At 38.1% G+C, this 14,274-nt stretch overlaps 1 protein-coding gene across 1 annotated transcript in view; it reads right to left on the bottom strand.

Annotated features, from left to right (window-relative positions):
• The window catches only part of cdh16 (cadherin 16, KSP-cadherin), a 29,021-nt gene extending 15,483 nt beyond the window's left edge, over positions 1-13,538 (bottom strand). The window contains exons 1-7 of the mRNA XM_022201528.2: positions 13,494-13,538; positions 13,292-13,390; positions 10,752-10,886; positions 10,367-10,496; positions 9,545-9,703; positions 6,654-6,850; positions 1,346-1,471 (exon numbers count right to left, since the gene is read on the bottom strand). Of these exons, the coding sequence (XP_022057220.2) occupies positions 1,346-1,471; positions 6,654-6,850; positions 9,545-9,703; positions 10,367-10,496; positions 10,752-10,886; positions 13,292-13,390; positions 13,494-13,538 (891 nt within the window). The remainder of the gene's footprint in view (positions 1-1,345; positions 1,472-6,653; positions 6,851-9,544; positions 9,704-10,366; positions 10,497-10,751; positions 10,887-13,291; positions 13,391-13,493) is intronic.
• Between the last annotated feature and the right edge of the window lie 736 nt (positions 13,539-14,274).

The following is a 14,274-nucleotide window of genomic DNA, read 5'->3' as shown; positions in this document are numbered from 1 at the left end:
ATAGGATCCAGCCCCCCACACCTGTAATGAGAATTAAGTGGAGTATAGATAATGGATGGATGTAATATAATGCAGAAGTGTGTGCTTTCTTATTCCTGTCAGCTGCAGACTAAACAGAGCCCATGAGGCATCAGGCTGATGAAGCATTTTCAATCCTTTATTAAATGGTCACTGCAGGAGACAGAATGCAGTGTGCTAGAAGCATGTTTTTTAACACTAATCACTTCCACTGTTGTAGCTCAGTCTCTGTGTTATTCTTTGGCCACTCAAGCATTTGTGCCAGAATGTACTGTTCACCGAGCCATTCAAAGCTCTCAGGAGCTTCAGTCATGCGCAAAACCCACGAGTAAACTATAAACAAATTGATTCAAATTTGTAATCTTACCCAAAAAAACAATCCTTTCCATGGTCTAAAAGGGAGCAACATTTAAAGTCATGACCTTAGCTTTACAGTCATTGCCATAATACAATAATCTGTAGCTAAAGGCACTATATGGTTTAGGAGCAGAGCTGTGCGTCTCAGCTTATGGGCTGCTTCCTTAATTATCTTTGTTTGATTTAAAAATAGAATGAACTCATTGCTCAGCTTTGTTGCAATAACTTGTATCAGGGTCCCTTCAATTAACAGACCATTAAGCTGTGAGTAAGAGTTAATTAAAATGCAGGTTTTCTAATACACTTATCTTAGGGAGAAATCTGGAAAGGAAGGGGGGGGGGGGGGGGGCGGCATAATTTGCAATTACAGCCCTCCTTCTGCACGTCTCCTCTGTCTTCAGCCCTTCCCACAGACAAGCATATGCAGATCAGCATTCATGCTTAAATGAGCTAAAATCCTCCGTTTGACCAATTCAGCCACCACATCCTACTCCTATTGTGGACCTTGCTTCTCTTCATATCATCTCACCTGCCTTAAACCGTGGGCAAGAGGACATGCAAAGGTCTAGTTTTCACTCAAATTACTTCAATTCTAGTATGCTGAACGGTTATGATGGACAAAACACTGTGCCTCAGCTTTAATGAACAACATGATTAGTGCCATCAAATCTGTCACTTGGTGTTATTCATTTTATCCCATTTGAGTCTTGGTAACATTCATCAGCTTCTTAAACAACTTATAACCAAAACCCACTGAATCATATTTGCCTCTGCTGGTTTAAATACAAGAAATTATTGTCACATGCGAAAGAAACACACTACAATAGTGTTCAAATAAAGAAATCAAGGTTTTCCGTGTTTCATAAAGGAAAAGATGTAGCACTGCCATGTTTAATGCTCAGACATTTTAAACAGAATAGTGAGCTTGTATTCATCATAAGGTGCTGTAGTTTACAGCTACAGTACAGACCTGGTCTTGTGTCTCTCTGTCCAGAGGTGCATTGAGATAAATGACTCCTTCTCTGCTGATGGTGAAAAGCATCTCTGGAAACTCCCCCTCCAGACTGTACTCTGCCTGACTCCCACTCCATTTGACCTATATTAACACACACACACACAAACATTTATATGGATGCAAAATTCTCCATATCTAAGTGTGTTGGGTACAAACAAAGCTCATGAAATGAATTATGAAGTGCTTTTTTATCTGGGTCTGAGAGAGCTTTGCAGCAAAGCGTACGCGATGTTAAAGTACAAAGATGAGCTACCATTTGTTTACATGATAAGGAGCAAAACGAACGCACTGACAATGATGGGGAACAGAGAGCACAGCCAAAACTAACTGTGCAGGCTGAAGGGGATTTTCCACTCTGCTTTACAACCCTTGACAGACGGCCGTGCAGAGGGGCTGAAAGGGCCCTAGTAGCCATCAAACAGCACCCAACAAGGACAGGAGCCCGGTCGCGGCACAGCTGATGCACACTCAGGGCATGTGCATCTCCTCAATTCACTGTCACACACTCCTCCCTTGTTTTGGATATAGCTGCTCAAACCCGGCGCTCTTGTATACACAGAGTTACTTCATACAGCTGGCCTCCTCTCAGTGTTTTGGAGTGTTTTCAGACCCGAGAGCTTTGAAGAAAAATGATAAATGATCGCTGACTGTTTTATATAAAGTTAGGCTATACACAAAACATCTATGAAATCATCTGTTTTGCCTTTGTCAGCATTTGAGTCTGCAGAGCGTGCAGTGTCTCCCCTGATAGCTCGTCTCCGTACTTCTCTCGGTGGCACTTTAGTCTGCAGAGTTGCTGAATTAATGAAAGTAATGCAACACGCTGCATTGAAACCACAAAATCAGGAAAAGCTAAAACACCAGAGCTGAAACAAATTCTCAATTAATCAGTTATTTTGCTTAATTAAAGGAATCAAACTATTTTGACATCTAATTAACTGCTTTTATGCTGTAGTTTGTTGGTGAGGGAGCATTAAACAGAGGGAAGCTGTATGTCTTGACAAACTGGTGAGGAGAAATGGCTAAGTGGAGGGCACAGAGCTGGACTCTCTGGTTTTAGCAGCAGACAGAAGATTCTCTCCATCCTGGACAAGACCCAGCATCCTCTGCACAGGACTGTGATCAGGCAGAGGAGTGTGTCCAGCTCCAGGTTTCTGTCTCTGTAGTTTTACACAACCGTTGTCTTACTACCTGTCAAAATCACTTTAAATCATTTGAAATCACTTTACATCACGGTGCCTCGGAATTTGTAAATACTGTACATTGACCTTTAATACTTGTGGAGATTTTAAAAATTGAATTTTTTTATAGTATTGTGCAGCAAGTTTTTCAAAGTATATACAAACCTAAAATGTGAATGTTACTAACCTGCGTGTCTTGTATGTTTGTTATTTCTTTTGTTATATGTAAGCTGCAGACACTTGAATTTGCCAGAGAAACTATTTAAATATGCTGCCTTGAGCTTAGGGAAATTATAATGGACATTGCATTTAAAATAACAGTTTACAGATTCGGAAATTATTGTGGAGCTTGAGCAGAATGATCATAAATTGTGAAATAATGAAAATAATGAATAACAAATAAGTCTAGTGTGTAATTTTAGTGTGTATCTCAAATGAACAGCAGAACATTCAAAGTTTGAGTAACACAAACAAGGTGAGTGTTGTCTTGTTTGGGTGTCAAAGCACTGAATCTGCAGTAACACTTTTTATTTTCCTAACTGTACAGAATCAAACTGTAAATAAAACAAGCACATCTTGCAAAGTTCAGATAGCCACATTGCAACTTCTACTTTCTGATCCTTTTATTTGGTCTACACCAACTTTTGAAAAAAAATAAAAAATGCTTACTTAACTTTTAAAGTTACACACAAAAACCAACAATCGGATGTTTTTCTAACCTGAATTTACCGACTTTGTCATGGTACTTGTTAAACCAGTTGAACCTCAGTGAAGCTGAAATCATATAAAATCTAATCTGACTGAACTCAAAGCATTCATTAATCTTCATTCTTTAATGTTGCAGTCCACACTACTCACAAACAAGTTAAAATTATTTTTAAAACATTTTTTCATTATTTTATTGCTCAAGAATCATGTTTTTTCTCCCACTTTTAAGAAGGTTAAAATAAAATTCGAAAAAATATTGTTTTCAACATTACGAAAGTAACTTTGTGCAAAAAATTTTTTTTATGTAAAAATGCATCTTAAAAGAGCATTTTCTATTTCAATGATAGAGGTATTGCACAAATATTGAACAAACTATCAAAAAATAATACTGTTTAAGGAGGTCATCCCTCACATTGTGAGTTCATTGGCACAGTAACTTTGTCTGATATTTAGTGCTGAAAGAAACAAAAAGGCTCTGTAAAATAGAGGCAAATTGCAGAATGAGGTGATGCTTTTCGATACATTTGTCCCTGCAAGTACGTCCTTTCCTGTAAGATGTTGAAATGTTACCACACAAATAATGATTAACAGCTTTAACCTTGTTTCTGTTCACAACATGAGATCACCTTCGATGACTAACATATTATTGAATTGCCACGTTGATGCAAGCATCATTTGTAGTATTGAAAACTGATTATGAGGCTGTGACGAAGGTCGAGCAAGGCTCAAACTAATTCCACAACAGATAATCAGATTTCATCCGACTGCGAATACTGACTATTCAATGCAGTTAAGAGCTTTGACTCATTCATTCAACAGGCACCGAGGCCTGTCTCCCACTTCCAAGTCTCAATAGATTGCATTACGGAGTTCAAGTACTTCTGCTGATTGCATTACATAATCAAAGTTTTAGGCAATCAGAAAAAAATATAATAGATAACCATTTGAAATTAACCTCCATCGCCCTAGTGACGCAAAAGTGCTGATAACAAATGTTTGGATATAAATTTACAGCCAGAGCTCGGTTTGATCTGATTGCAGAATCATGAAAATTGATCACAGCAGCACTCTGAGCTTATTTTCATAACAGACGTTTATACAAGAGAATGATTACAGCAGAAATGCAGACAGCATGCTAAGCAGCATAAGGATTCCAGCATCCGTCACACGGTGGATAATGTCAGAACATAAAAGACAATATCTTTCACAGATGAGTGGATGTGGACCTGACTGCTCCATTTATCCGAGACAGTAGGGGAGGTGGGATCCACAGAGTGGGATGTTGAACACGACTATCTCTGTATGTGTCATAACAGCGGTTAGTCCCACCACCTACTGAGCACAGCAGAGTGATTGCTCACTGTGGGCGAAACGAGGCTTCCCCCAAGTAAACACCATGTTAACCTAATCCAATTTTGTGTGATTTAGATTTGGGACGAGGACAAATGAGACTCTGTAACTAAATGCTTTTCATGTATGCAGTTCAGTCATGGAACAAAGAGGCTTCATTTCTCGCCCTCTTGACACATTTTTAATTAGGAATTAAAACAAATACACAGATGGAATCTGCCCACTGAAATATTTCCAGACAGCCTCATCTCCATACAGAGACACAGATGCTCTTTATTGATATTTAATATTGAAATAAAGTCACTAAACTGAGTGTTATATTCTAGAATTTGATATTAAACCTACAAGACATCAAGACAGACTTTATTATAGACTGGCCTTTGAAAACATGTCAAAAAAGGGAAAAAAAAAAAAAAAAAAAAATCAAATGTGCCCACACACCACACGTTTTCAGTGGGTGGAGGGGGATGTTCGCGCAGGAGAGATGAGAGGCTGACGGCGAGTGAGGGGGAGGTGGAGGTAGTGTTATGTACCTAGTGGCCACAGCGACTCTCAGACTCAGAGCAGCACATTCAATTCTGCATCAGAATCCGCTCTACAGACCTATTTGCTTTCACAGTTCTCAGCAGTGAATGGAAAAAAATAAATAAAAATCTCTGTCATTGCAGGCGTCCATTTGGAAAAAAAATCCTCACAAAGAATATCTGCCACAGCCAACGAACTGCTTTTTTCCATGTTTCAAAACCTCGGAGGGGTTTTGAGTTATTAATAGACATGTAGCTGATATGGATGGCTACTATTATAACAAACAAAAGGTTAGACAAGTCCAAGGACAGATGCAAATGCAGTGATGTGTTGTAAGAATCAGAAACTTTTATACACAATTTACATAGAAGTACTGAAATTACTAAGCATTACTTTCTTCGTGTTGTTTTTTCTACAATTATAACTGAAATTGGTCCTCAAAGAAACAGGGATTGACTCTGAAAAACATCCACATTTTTACTTAAATAAGGTTTTCCATCCCTCAGATCATTAAATCATCAAATAACATCATAAAGTCACAATGGGTAGTGCAGTAACTTCCTTAGGGCTGTTCTATTATTCATTTTCAATTCTTAATTTCAACAAGCATACTTGCATAATTGGTTGTCATCAGCAATAAATGTGATTTTTTTTTAATCAATGCATAATTGATTTGGCCTATGAAATGTCATGATGTATTCAGAGGTTTTATTTTGTGCAAGTGGCTCAAAGTGAAAATGAGAAAAATCAGCAAAGCCTGATAGTTGAGAAGCTTAAGTAATTTTATGAATACAGTTCTTGACTAGTTTTTTGTTGACTGATCAATCAATCAAGTAAAAAAATGTGCCAAAAAAATACACAAGAATGACTTTCTGCAGAGTATATTTATTTTTATACTGAGCTAGTATTAAACACTCCATATGTATTTTAAATCATGTGTTTTGGTATTTTATCTGATAGCTGCAGTAAAGACAGGAAAGAAATGTGAAGAAGCAGAGCAGAAAAATGGCCGGAAGACAAACCAGGGATTCACTGCTGACGGCATTTCTTGTCCTCGTGCTCTTTTCACTAACAGCCCGGCTATTGGGTCGCCCACTCCGGTTGTATTTTTGTGTGGATTTTCCCTTTAAACTGTAAGATTTGTATAACACCTTTCAGAATGGTTGGTGGGTGGGAGAGGGAACAGACTGAGTGAGTTAAAGTGACTCAGTGAGGAGGTAGCCTGAAAGGATCCATGGCATTTGAACAGCATCAATAATTTAGTATTTGGTCACTTAGGAGGTCCTGAGAGGCATCAAAAACAGCAACTAGCAATGTGATGCCATTTTACTCAGTCTCGACTATTGACATTTGTTTTATTGTAACGTGATAACATAGTTGGAAATGCATTAAAATTAATGTTTGCTCTGTGTTGTTTAACTGATTGTTAAAAAAAAAAAAGAAGGTTTTATTGTAAGATTTCAGAGTGAATACATATTGATCAGGGCTTTCGGCCTCACCTGTGAGATGGGAATTGGATAAGGTCCGGGGAGATTCTCCTGGAGTCTCACAGGATCAGGTGATGCCCACGTGTTTCCATTCACCTCAACAGTCACGATGCCAGTGGTGAAGAAAGCGTTGGCCTTCCCAGCCATGTCTTTCACCATCACTGCCAGCTTGTAACGACCGCACATCTCTGGATCCAAAGTAGAAGATCCTGGAGGTCACAGATGACTAGATTTTAGAAATAGATTTCCATTTATTTCAGAATGTACCTCTCTTACAAAGACATCTGAAGCATAAAGTAAATTATACTGAATATCACCATGTTTGACGATATGACACTGCATACGTGCAATGAATGAGAAGAAATAAGTGCTGCAAAGGAAAATAATGACTTTAAAGAAACAACATGTTAATAAGAAGGCTGAAAACACATGAACTCTGTCGCTGATTATATTTTCTCTCTGGTAAATAAAATACTACATATATCACACGCTAAACTCAACTTGTCCATGCTTTTAACCATTTTAGTCTTTTCAAGACTTAATTTGCAATTGCTTGCTTAAAGGGGTCACAAATTATACAAAGAGTCCATTCTAAAAGCAATCATATTCATCAGGTACAGCCGGCCTGATGATAAGGTAGAAAATCAAAGAGGCAATTTTCACTGCTACTTGCCATGTGGAAATCAGCAGCAGTGTGGGCCGGAAGAGACTGGCAAGTGTGAAAGTCATCAGCTCCTGCCAAACCGTAACAAAGGGCAAAACCTGAGCTACAGAAATAGCAGCAGCACACAGGAATTTACTGCATGCGTGTGTGTGTGTGTTCTGTCTGTTGGCTCAAAAGAAGGATCATTAGTCAACAGAATTATACTTTTGCAGCACATGTAAATCCACATTATTTGTATTTCATTCCATAAGCAACATGCAGTAAGACTGTATGAAACTATTTAATAAGGGGCTCTTTTGTGTGTATATGTTGTTTTTTTTTTAAACTCATTTTGATCCTATTTTAACAATTAAAGTAATTGCAACTGACAGGAATTACTTTTAAAGAGTGGATTTACATCTGTATGTCTGCATACCATCACTCAGTGCCTATCTTAACATTCAAAATTGTATTCATATATATTTTTTTAATTTAAGCTAAAGTTTGTTTCCATATCTGCACTACATATATGATTAGATACTGACCAATACTGGATTTCTCAAGTTAATGCTAAAATTGATATTTTCATCTATACAGTGGGTGATATTTTCTTCCTCTTCTTTTTGTTTTTTTCATAGATCAGATTAACAAACCAACCATTTTGGTTAAAGTGCATCTGAATTTGACATTTAAAGAAAAGTGACCATCTACGTATTGAGCGGGAAATTGTTCCGCTTTGTTTTTTTAATGTAAGTGAGTTGACAGTTGTATAAGTTTTGTTCTTCAGAGCCTCTGCTTTGGCACTTCCAGGTTGAAATAGTGGATATGACATGAAATTTCAGATCTCAGTCTGAATTTGAGTCGGGTTACTGTATGAGCAGGGTGTGACATACAGCCTTTCTTATACACACTGCCCAAATTTAGATGTGTTAAAAAAAATAATTGGATGTCTGACTACTAAATATTTCTTGGACAGGTGTGTGTTGTTTCAATGTTAGTTAATGCAGAAAAAGAACTGATTCTTTTGCATGGCTCAGTCAGAATTGCCTGAAGGTTTCCATTTAGATTACAATATGCAAGTGAAGAAGATAACGCTCAAAAAAGCAGGAATCCATCAGAGATATAGTAAAGGTAGTGGGTTTGACAATATCATTCCCTGGGTACATTTTAAAGAGCAGACATGCAAGGGAATACCAGAAATCGGAAAAAACAATCTGTTAGATCAAGAAATGTTGTGGATAACTGGACAAAAAAAGCATTTTCATGAGTGCAGAGCAAGTCAAGCCTCACACTGCTGACTGAAGCAGCAGGATGAAGACAGTAAAATACAGAGTCCCTCTATGTGCTCAAATTCAGCCAAATGCATTGGAACTTATTGGTCGACATTTTATCATTCAGAAGACAGCAATGTTAAACACACAGTCAAAACAACCAAGAAGCTTTTCAAGGTGAAGCGGTGGAAAATTCTCGACTGGCAGAGTCAGCCATCTGATCTCAATCTGAGTTCACTTTACTCAGAGTCAGACAAAAGGCAGAGACACCACATCAAGCAAGAGCTGAAAGGTGCTGCAGCAAAGGCCTGTGAGAGCATCAGAAGGAAAGATATGATACAAGAGAAAAAGAAAACATTCCACAAAATGTTAAATATGACATGTTGTTTGTCTGTATCTGTCCAGTAACCTCTGAACTCGTAAATTTAGGATCTTCTGTGTAGAACGGGACTGTACACAGCTTCCTCTGTGCACGTCAGTACAGAGGAAGCTGTGTACAGTCCCGTTCTACACAGAAGATCAGAATTTTCCAAGCTGAAATCAAAGCTGAGACTTGGCACTAACAAAGCATCCCTTATTTCAAATTGAATATGCTGAAGCACTGAGCCTGAAAAACAACAAAAAAAAATGTGTAACTGTCCAAATACTTAACATCTGGAAATTATGCAGGGTAAAACTGATTTTAGACTTTCATAAACATGTGTCAAGCCATTCTTTGCTGCAATTTCTTGTTACTTATGGGCCAATATATCCTAATGGAATATATTCAAACTGTAATGTAGAGGAAAAATGAATTGAATATCAAAAATAAGTAAGCATGTTGTGTGTTCTTGTATCAGAAGTGCAGCCCTCTAGATAACCCTGCATTTTAACCTCTGTTTATAAAAAAAAAAAAAAAAAAAAAAAAAAAAAAAAAAAAAAGCATGTCCTGTATTTAAAAGTGTCCCACGATCTTGATTCTTTCCCTTCAGTCACTAGCTGGGACTGACCTTCCTCGGTGAGGGAAACCTCTCCCGTGATGGAGTCAATGAAGAACATTTGACTGGAGGGAATCCTGGGCGTCTGCTCCATCAGGTTAAACCGCAACTCAGCGTGGGCAGTGTTGCGGTCATCACGATCCAGAGCCTCCACCTGCATGAATGGGATTCCTAAAATACGCAGGAAATGCAGAGACATATCGGAATTAAAGGTATTACTGTCCGCCAAAGTTTATAAATTTATGGATTCATACAGTGCAGAATACAACTTGGATTGTGCCACCAAGTTGACAAAAAACACAAAGCTAAAAGTAGATCCAGCTAGAAAATGCTTAATTTGATCACAGACAATGTGATAAATGAAATTAATCATCATTTAGTCATCATAAAAATCTGGTTTTCAGCAAAATGATCCTTGTGGGGAACTTAGAAACAAAAGAAAATAAGATACTGCTAAAGACTAATGTTTGGAATTTTCCTAATAAAAACATGACACTATCAGTATAGCATTTTGTTTAGCATTTTACAGTCAGCTGATGTCGCTTCACAAAATTACACACGCAGTGAATTTTAATGGGCTATTGTATCTGAAATTGTCATTTCTAAGCCTTGAGGCAGTTTGCATTACTATTTTTTTTACAGTGATCAAAACTTAACTGAGCCAGTGTGCTACACCATTAATTCTGTTAATAGGTTAAGGGCAGACAGTTTCCAGTGATACGTTAGGCAGGTTTTCCACTGTTACGGAAATATTTATGTATTGTATATATCAGGACTGACAAATGTGGCACAGACTGAATCAGGTTGTGTAATGCAGTCACAAGGTTCTGGTACCTTTGAGGAGGCCGAGCTGCACGCTGCCTCTCATGCTCTCCTCTATGAAAACAGGCACATTGTCATTCTTGTCGATGACACAGACTTCTACAGTGAAGCTCTGGCGATGCACTGATGTTCTGAAGGACACCTGAAGTCAACAGAAAAACATATCCTCAGTGAACAAGCTGGAATCTGCATACAGTCTCCTCATGAGAATCTAAACAAAGATTCATTCTTTAAACATTACTGAACACGAGTACCCTTCAAATGATGAACTAGTATTTGTATGATATGACTTTGATGCATGTTGAGAGAATACAATCATGGCAGCTCTTCATGAACTAAGACAGGCAAGAATTTCTTTTGCTACTTCAATATGATATGGCAGGATAAGATGTGCTACCTGCAGAGAGTAAGACGGCTGTTTCTCTCGGTCCAGCGGTTTAAGAGCGTACAGAAACTGAGCATCGACTCCAAATATCCCCTCATCATCTCCTGTCACCACCAGGTCGCTGTAATTCACTGGCAAGCTGTGGAGCTGTACAGAGTAGAACAACAAAATCATCCCACAAACATCATTTTGTGCTCCTGCAGGCGGTATAAACAAGCGGTGAAGTTCAAGAGGACTGAACAAACAGCAGAAGGGGAGTTACTACAGACACCAGTGGTTTGGTTTTAAGCTCTATTTTTACAGAAAGCCCAGCTGAAACTTGAGAAATGAAACATTTAAAATCTTAAAGTCCCTCTCCAGTCACTGATTAAACCCCAAAACTCACCACTGCATATCAAAGTTATATATTGACATTTCTTTTCCTGCCTTAATATGGCTTAGATGTACGCTCAACAAAAATATAAACGCTGTGTTACGGAAAGTAGACACGCATGCGCTCTCATGTACTGCTGAGTGAACGGTCGATAGCAGGCAGTACCGGACCGTACCAGCTTACTTTCACCCCTGGGCATTGCGCTGTGTGATAAAACTGCACATTTCAGAGTAGCCCTTTTATTGTGGGCCGTCTAATGCACACCTGTGCACTAATCATGGTGTCTAATCAGCATCTTGATATGGAACACCTGTGAGGTGGGATGGATTATCTCAGCAAAGGAGAAATGCTCACTATCACAGATTTAGACAGATTTGTGAACAATATTTGAGAGAAATGGTGATATTGTGTACGTGGAAAAAGTTTTAGATCTTTGAGTTCATCGCATAAAAAATGGGAGCAAAAACAAAATTGTTGCATTTATATTTTTGTTGAGTGTAACTCTACCCAGTCGTTTCCTCCAGAATAAGCAGATCCACCAAGTCCCTGCCTCTCTCTCCATTCACCCGTTCAGTACTTGCTTCAGCTCACCTACAATTTCACTCATGAAAATTATTCTACGCTAAACAATGTCAAGTTGTGATACTGGAGTAATTTAGCCATACATGTTTGAACCAGAAACCAGTTTTGAATAATAATAACAATATTGATTTTGATCAGAGGGGGTCATTAAGTAATTATGGTACATAAAGCACGACGAAAACATAAATTGAAAGCTGAGGAAACACATTGTTTTGAGTCATATTTGTCACAAACTGAACATACAAGCCAGATGATTTTATCCCATTGTCTTCAGTTGTGCTTTTTTGATACCCAGCACTTCCAACTTTGTAGTTGCCTAGTAAAATGTTAGAGGTTCAGTTAAAATGAAGCTCTACTACAACAATATATTATTCACACTACCTGATCTCAACTGATATTTGAGGTCACTTAAATTTTCTCTTTGCCGGCATGATGAATTGAATTTGCCTGAGGGCCAAGTTCTTTTTTAAATAATACTGCAACTCTGTAATATTTTGCAGGAAGGTTCAGCCGAAATAGGTGAACACAAGGTTTAAAGGCTTTGAATTTCCTAAATGAAGGTCCTCTTCATGCGAAAATATCTCAGGATCCAAATGTCTACATTTAAGGCCAGTGCTATGATGGAACTGTTCATTCACAGGGGCTTGCAAAATGAACAGAAAGAACAAAAAAGCATTTGCAGTGCTTTTATTATTTGTAAGGTTTGTGAAATGAATTATTCAATGTAATAAATGAAGAAGGTTTACCTTGAAATAAAATCTAAAGCAGCAATTATTAGGTCCACTCCTTTTATAGCACAAAATGGGGGTTATTATCCTCCATTCTGGCTGTTAACATGCTATCTATGAGTGAGTCAGCGGTTAATTGCGCTTACTGCGACACAAAGACTTGTTTCATGCAAGAAGTGATGACATCATAATGCAGTCAATTAAATTGCCAGATACTCATGCTACTGCATGATCCAGAGGACGTCTGAGTGGCATATACGAACAAATCGCCCCACCTGTCACCCAGCCAGACTAAATGCAGAGGATGAGGGTCTGACGCTTGAAACTCATTGTGAGTGTGCCAATTATAGTACAGTGTTGACGACAGCATGTTCATACATCTTCAGCCTTGAGTGTCGAAAATGGGAAAGAAGGAGAGGGGAAAAAAAGAGGCAGATTTCTTCTGCCGTCTACCTTCATTGTATGTCTATAAAGCAATGATGGCCTTTTCACATGTTCCTAAATGCACTCAGACAGCTGTCAGAAAATGTCTTCAGTTTTAATCTTGAGGAAATTCTATGATTTATATGTGAGGACACTTTCTGTGCTCTACATTAAAATTATTAGTGAAACATTAGTCTTATAAACAGGATTTGAGACATTTCTAACAATTTTTGATCTTTGTTTGGCATATAGATTAGAAGATATTGTCAACCTGGATCTCAAATTATAGAATCCCACTTTACATTGTACATGTTGGTGGATTTCCTGTGGCTATATTTGAAAAACAAGTTCAAACGGAAGAATTACACATCTAACCCCACATAGGAAAGCTATGAATACAAGAAAAAAAATCATTTGTTGATTTCAAGTCAACTGAAGTGTCTTACCTTGGCTAGATACCATGGAAAAATACCGTCATAGTTCTCTGGAACTCCGATTTTAACATTTGCTCCAGAGCACGGTGCAAATGTGTAAAGTAATGCCAACTGCAAAACAAGAAATTGAGCCTGTCTTAGTGATTCTGAGTGTTACTGTTCGTATAGTAATTTGCTCCACTACATGAAAAGAAAGCGTGAGAGTAAATCTTACTATGAGAGCTCTGATGAGCATTGGTGTAGCTTCTCTGTCAGCCATGTGCCTCTGTAAATGTGGCCCATTTGCAGCATTTCAAATGAACCAACAAACAACACAATTTCTTGTCTTGTTATTGATTCACCACCATGGAATTCTTTCATACACACAGACTTCACAGTTTTTACATGTCCAACAGCAACTGAATTCAAACACATAGCTGCCTACAAAGTGATTTAAGCAACATCTGAGCCCAAACTATACTCAGAAAGACAAAGACATTAGACTTGAAGTAAAACCATTTGTGTCTTGAAATCATAATAAATTCAAACAATATTTCAGTGAAGTCCTAATGTAAGCCATATATCTTGTAGATGCAGCTCATTAGCAAAACCAAATCTCAGGATAAAAGTCACAGTAATGCACCATATACTCCTTTAGCTCCAATGCAAGTCCTCAGTGTGTAACAAAACACCCTGGATATACTGTAGCTTAACAAAAGCAGATGGTGACATGATAATTAAGGTAAATAAAAGGCAGAAAAGCAAAAATGATTCATTCTTCTCCCATTTCAAACAAAAAAGTTTCATCTTACCTTCTCCAAATGATGCGTGTGCTCCTTCTGAGAGGTGTGAGTGGAGTTTAAATTGGGTGGAAAAACTGCGTACTTGTACTCCTTCGGTGGATTAATGGTTAACACCTCTGGACAAACATGCTTAACTACCTTGTTTCCTTCCTGTAAAACCAATGGCCAGTGAGGTTCCACTCCACCGATACGATCAAATGAATACTAATGAGC

This window comes from Acanthochromis polyacanthus, chromosome 2 (genome assembly GCF_021347895.1).
Source record: "Acanthochromis polyacanthus isolate Apoly-LR-REF ecotype Palm Island chromosome 2, KAUST_Apoly_ChrSc, whole genome shotgun sequence".
NCBI lineage: Eukaryota > Metazoa > Chordata > Actinopteri > Pomacentridae > Acanthochromis > Acanthochromis polyacanthus.
The sequence above is the reverse complement of the archived record's forward strand: the minus strand, read 5'-3'. Positions and strand labels throughout refer to the sequence as shown.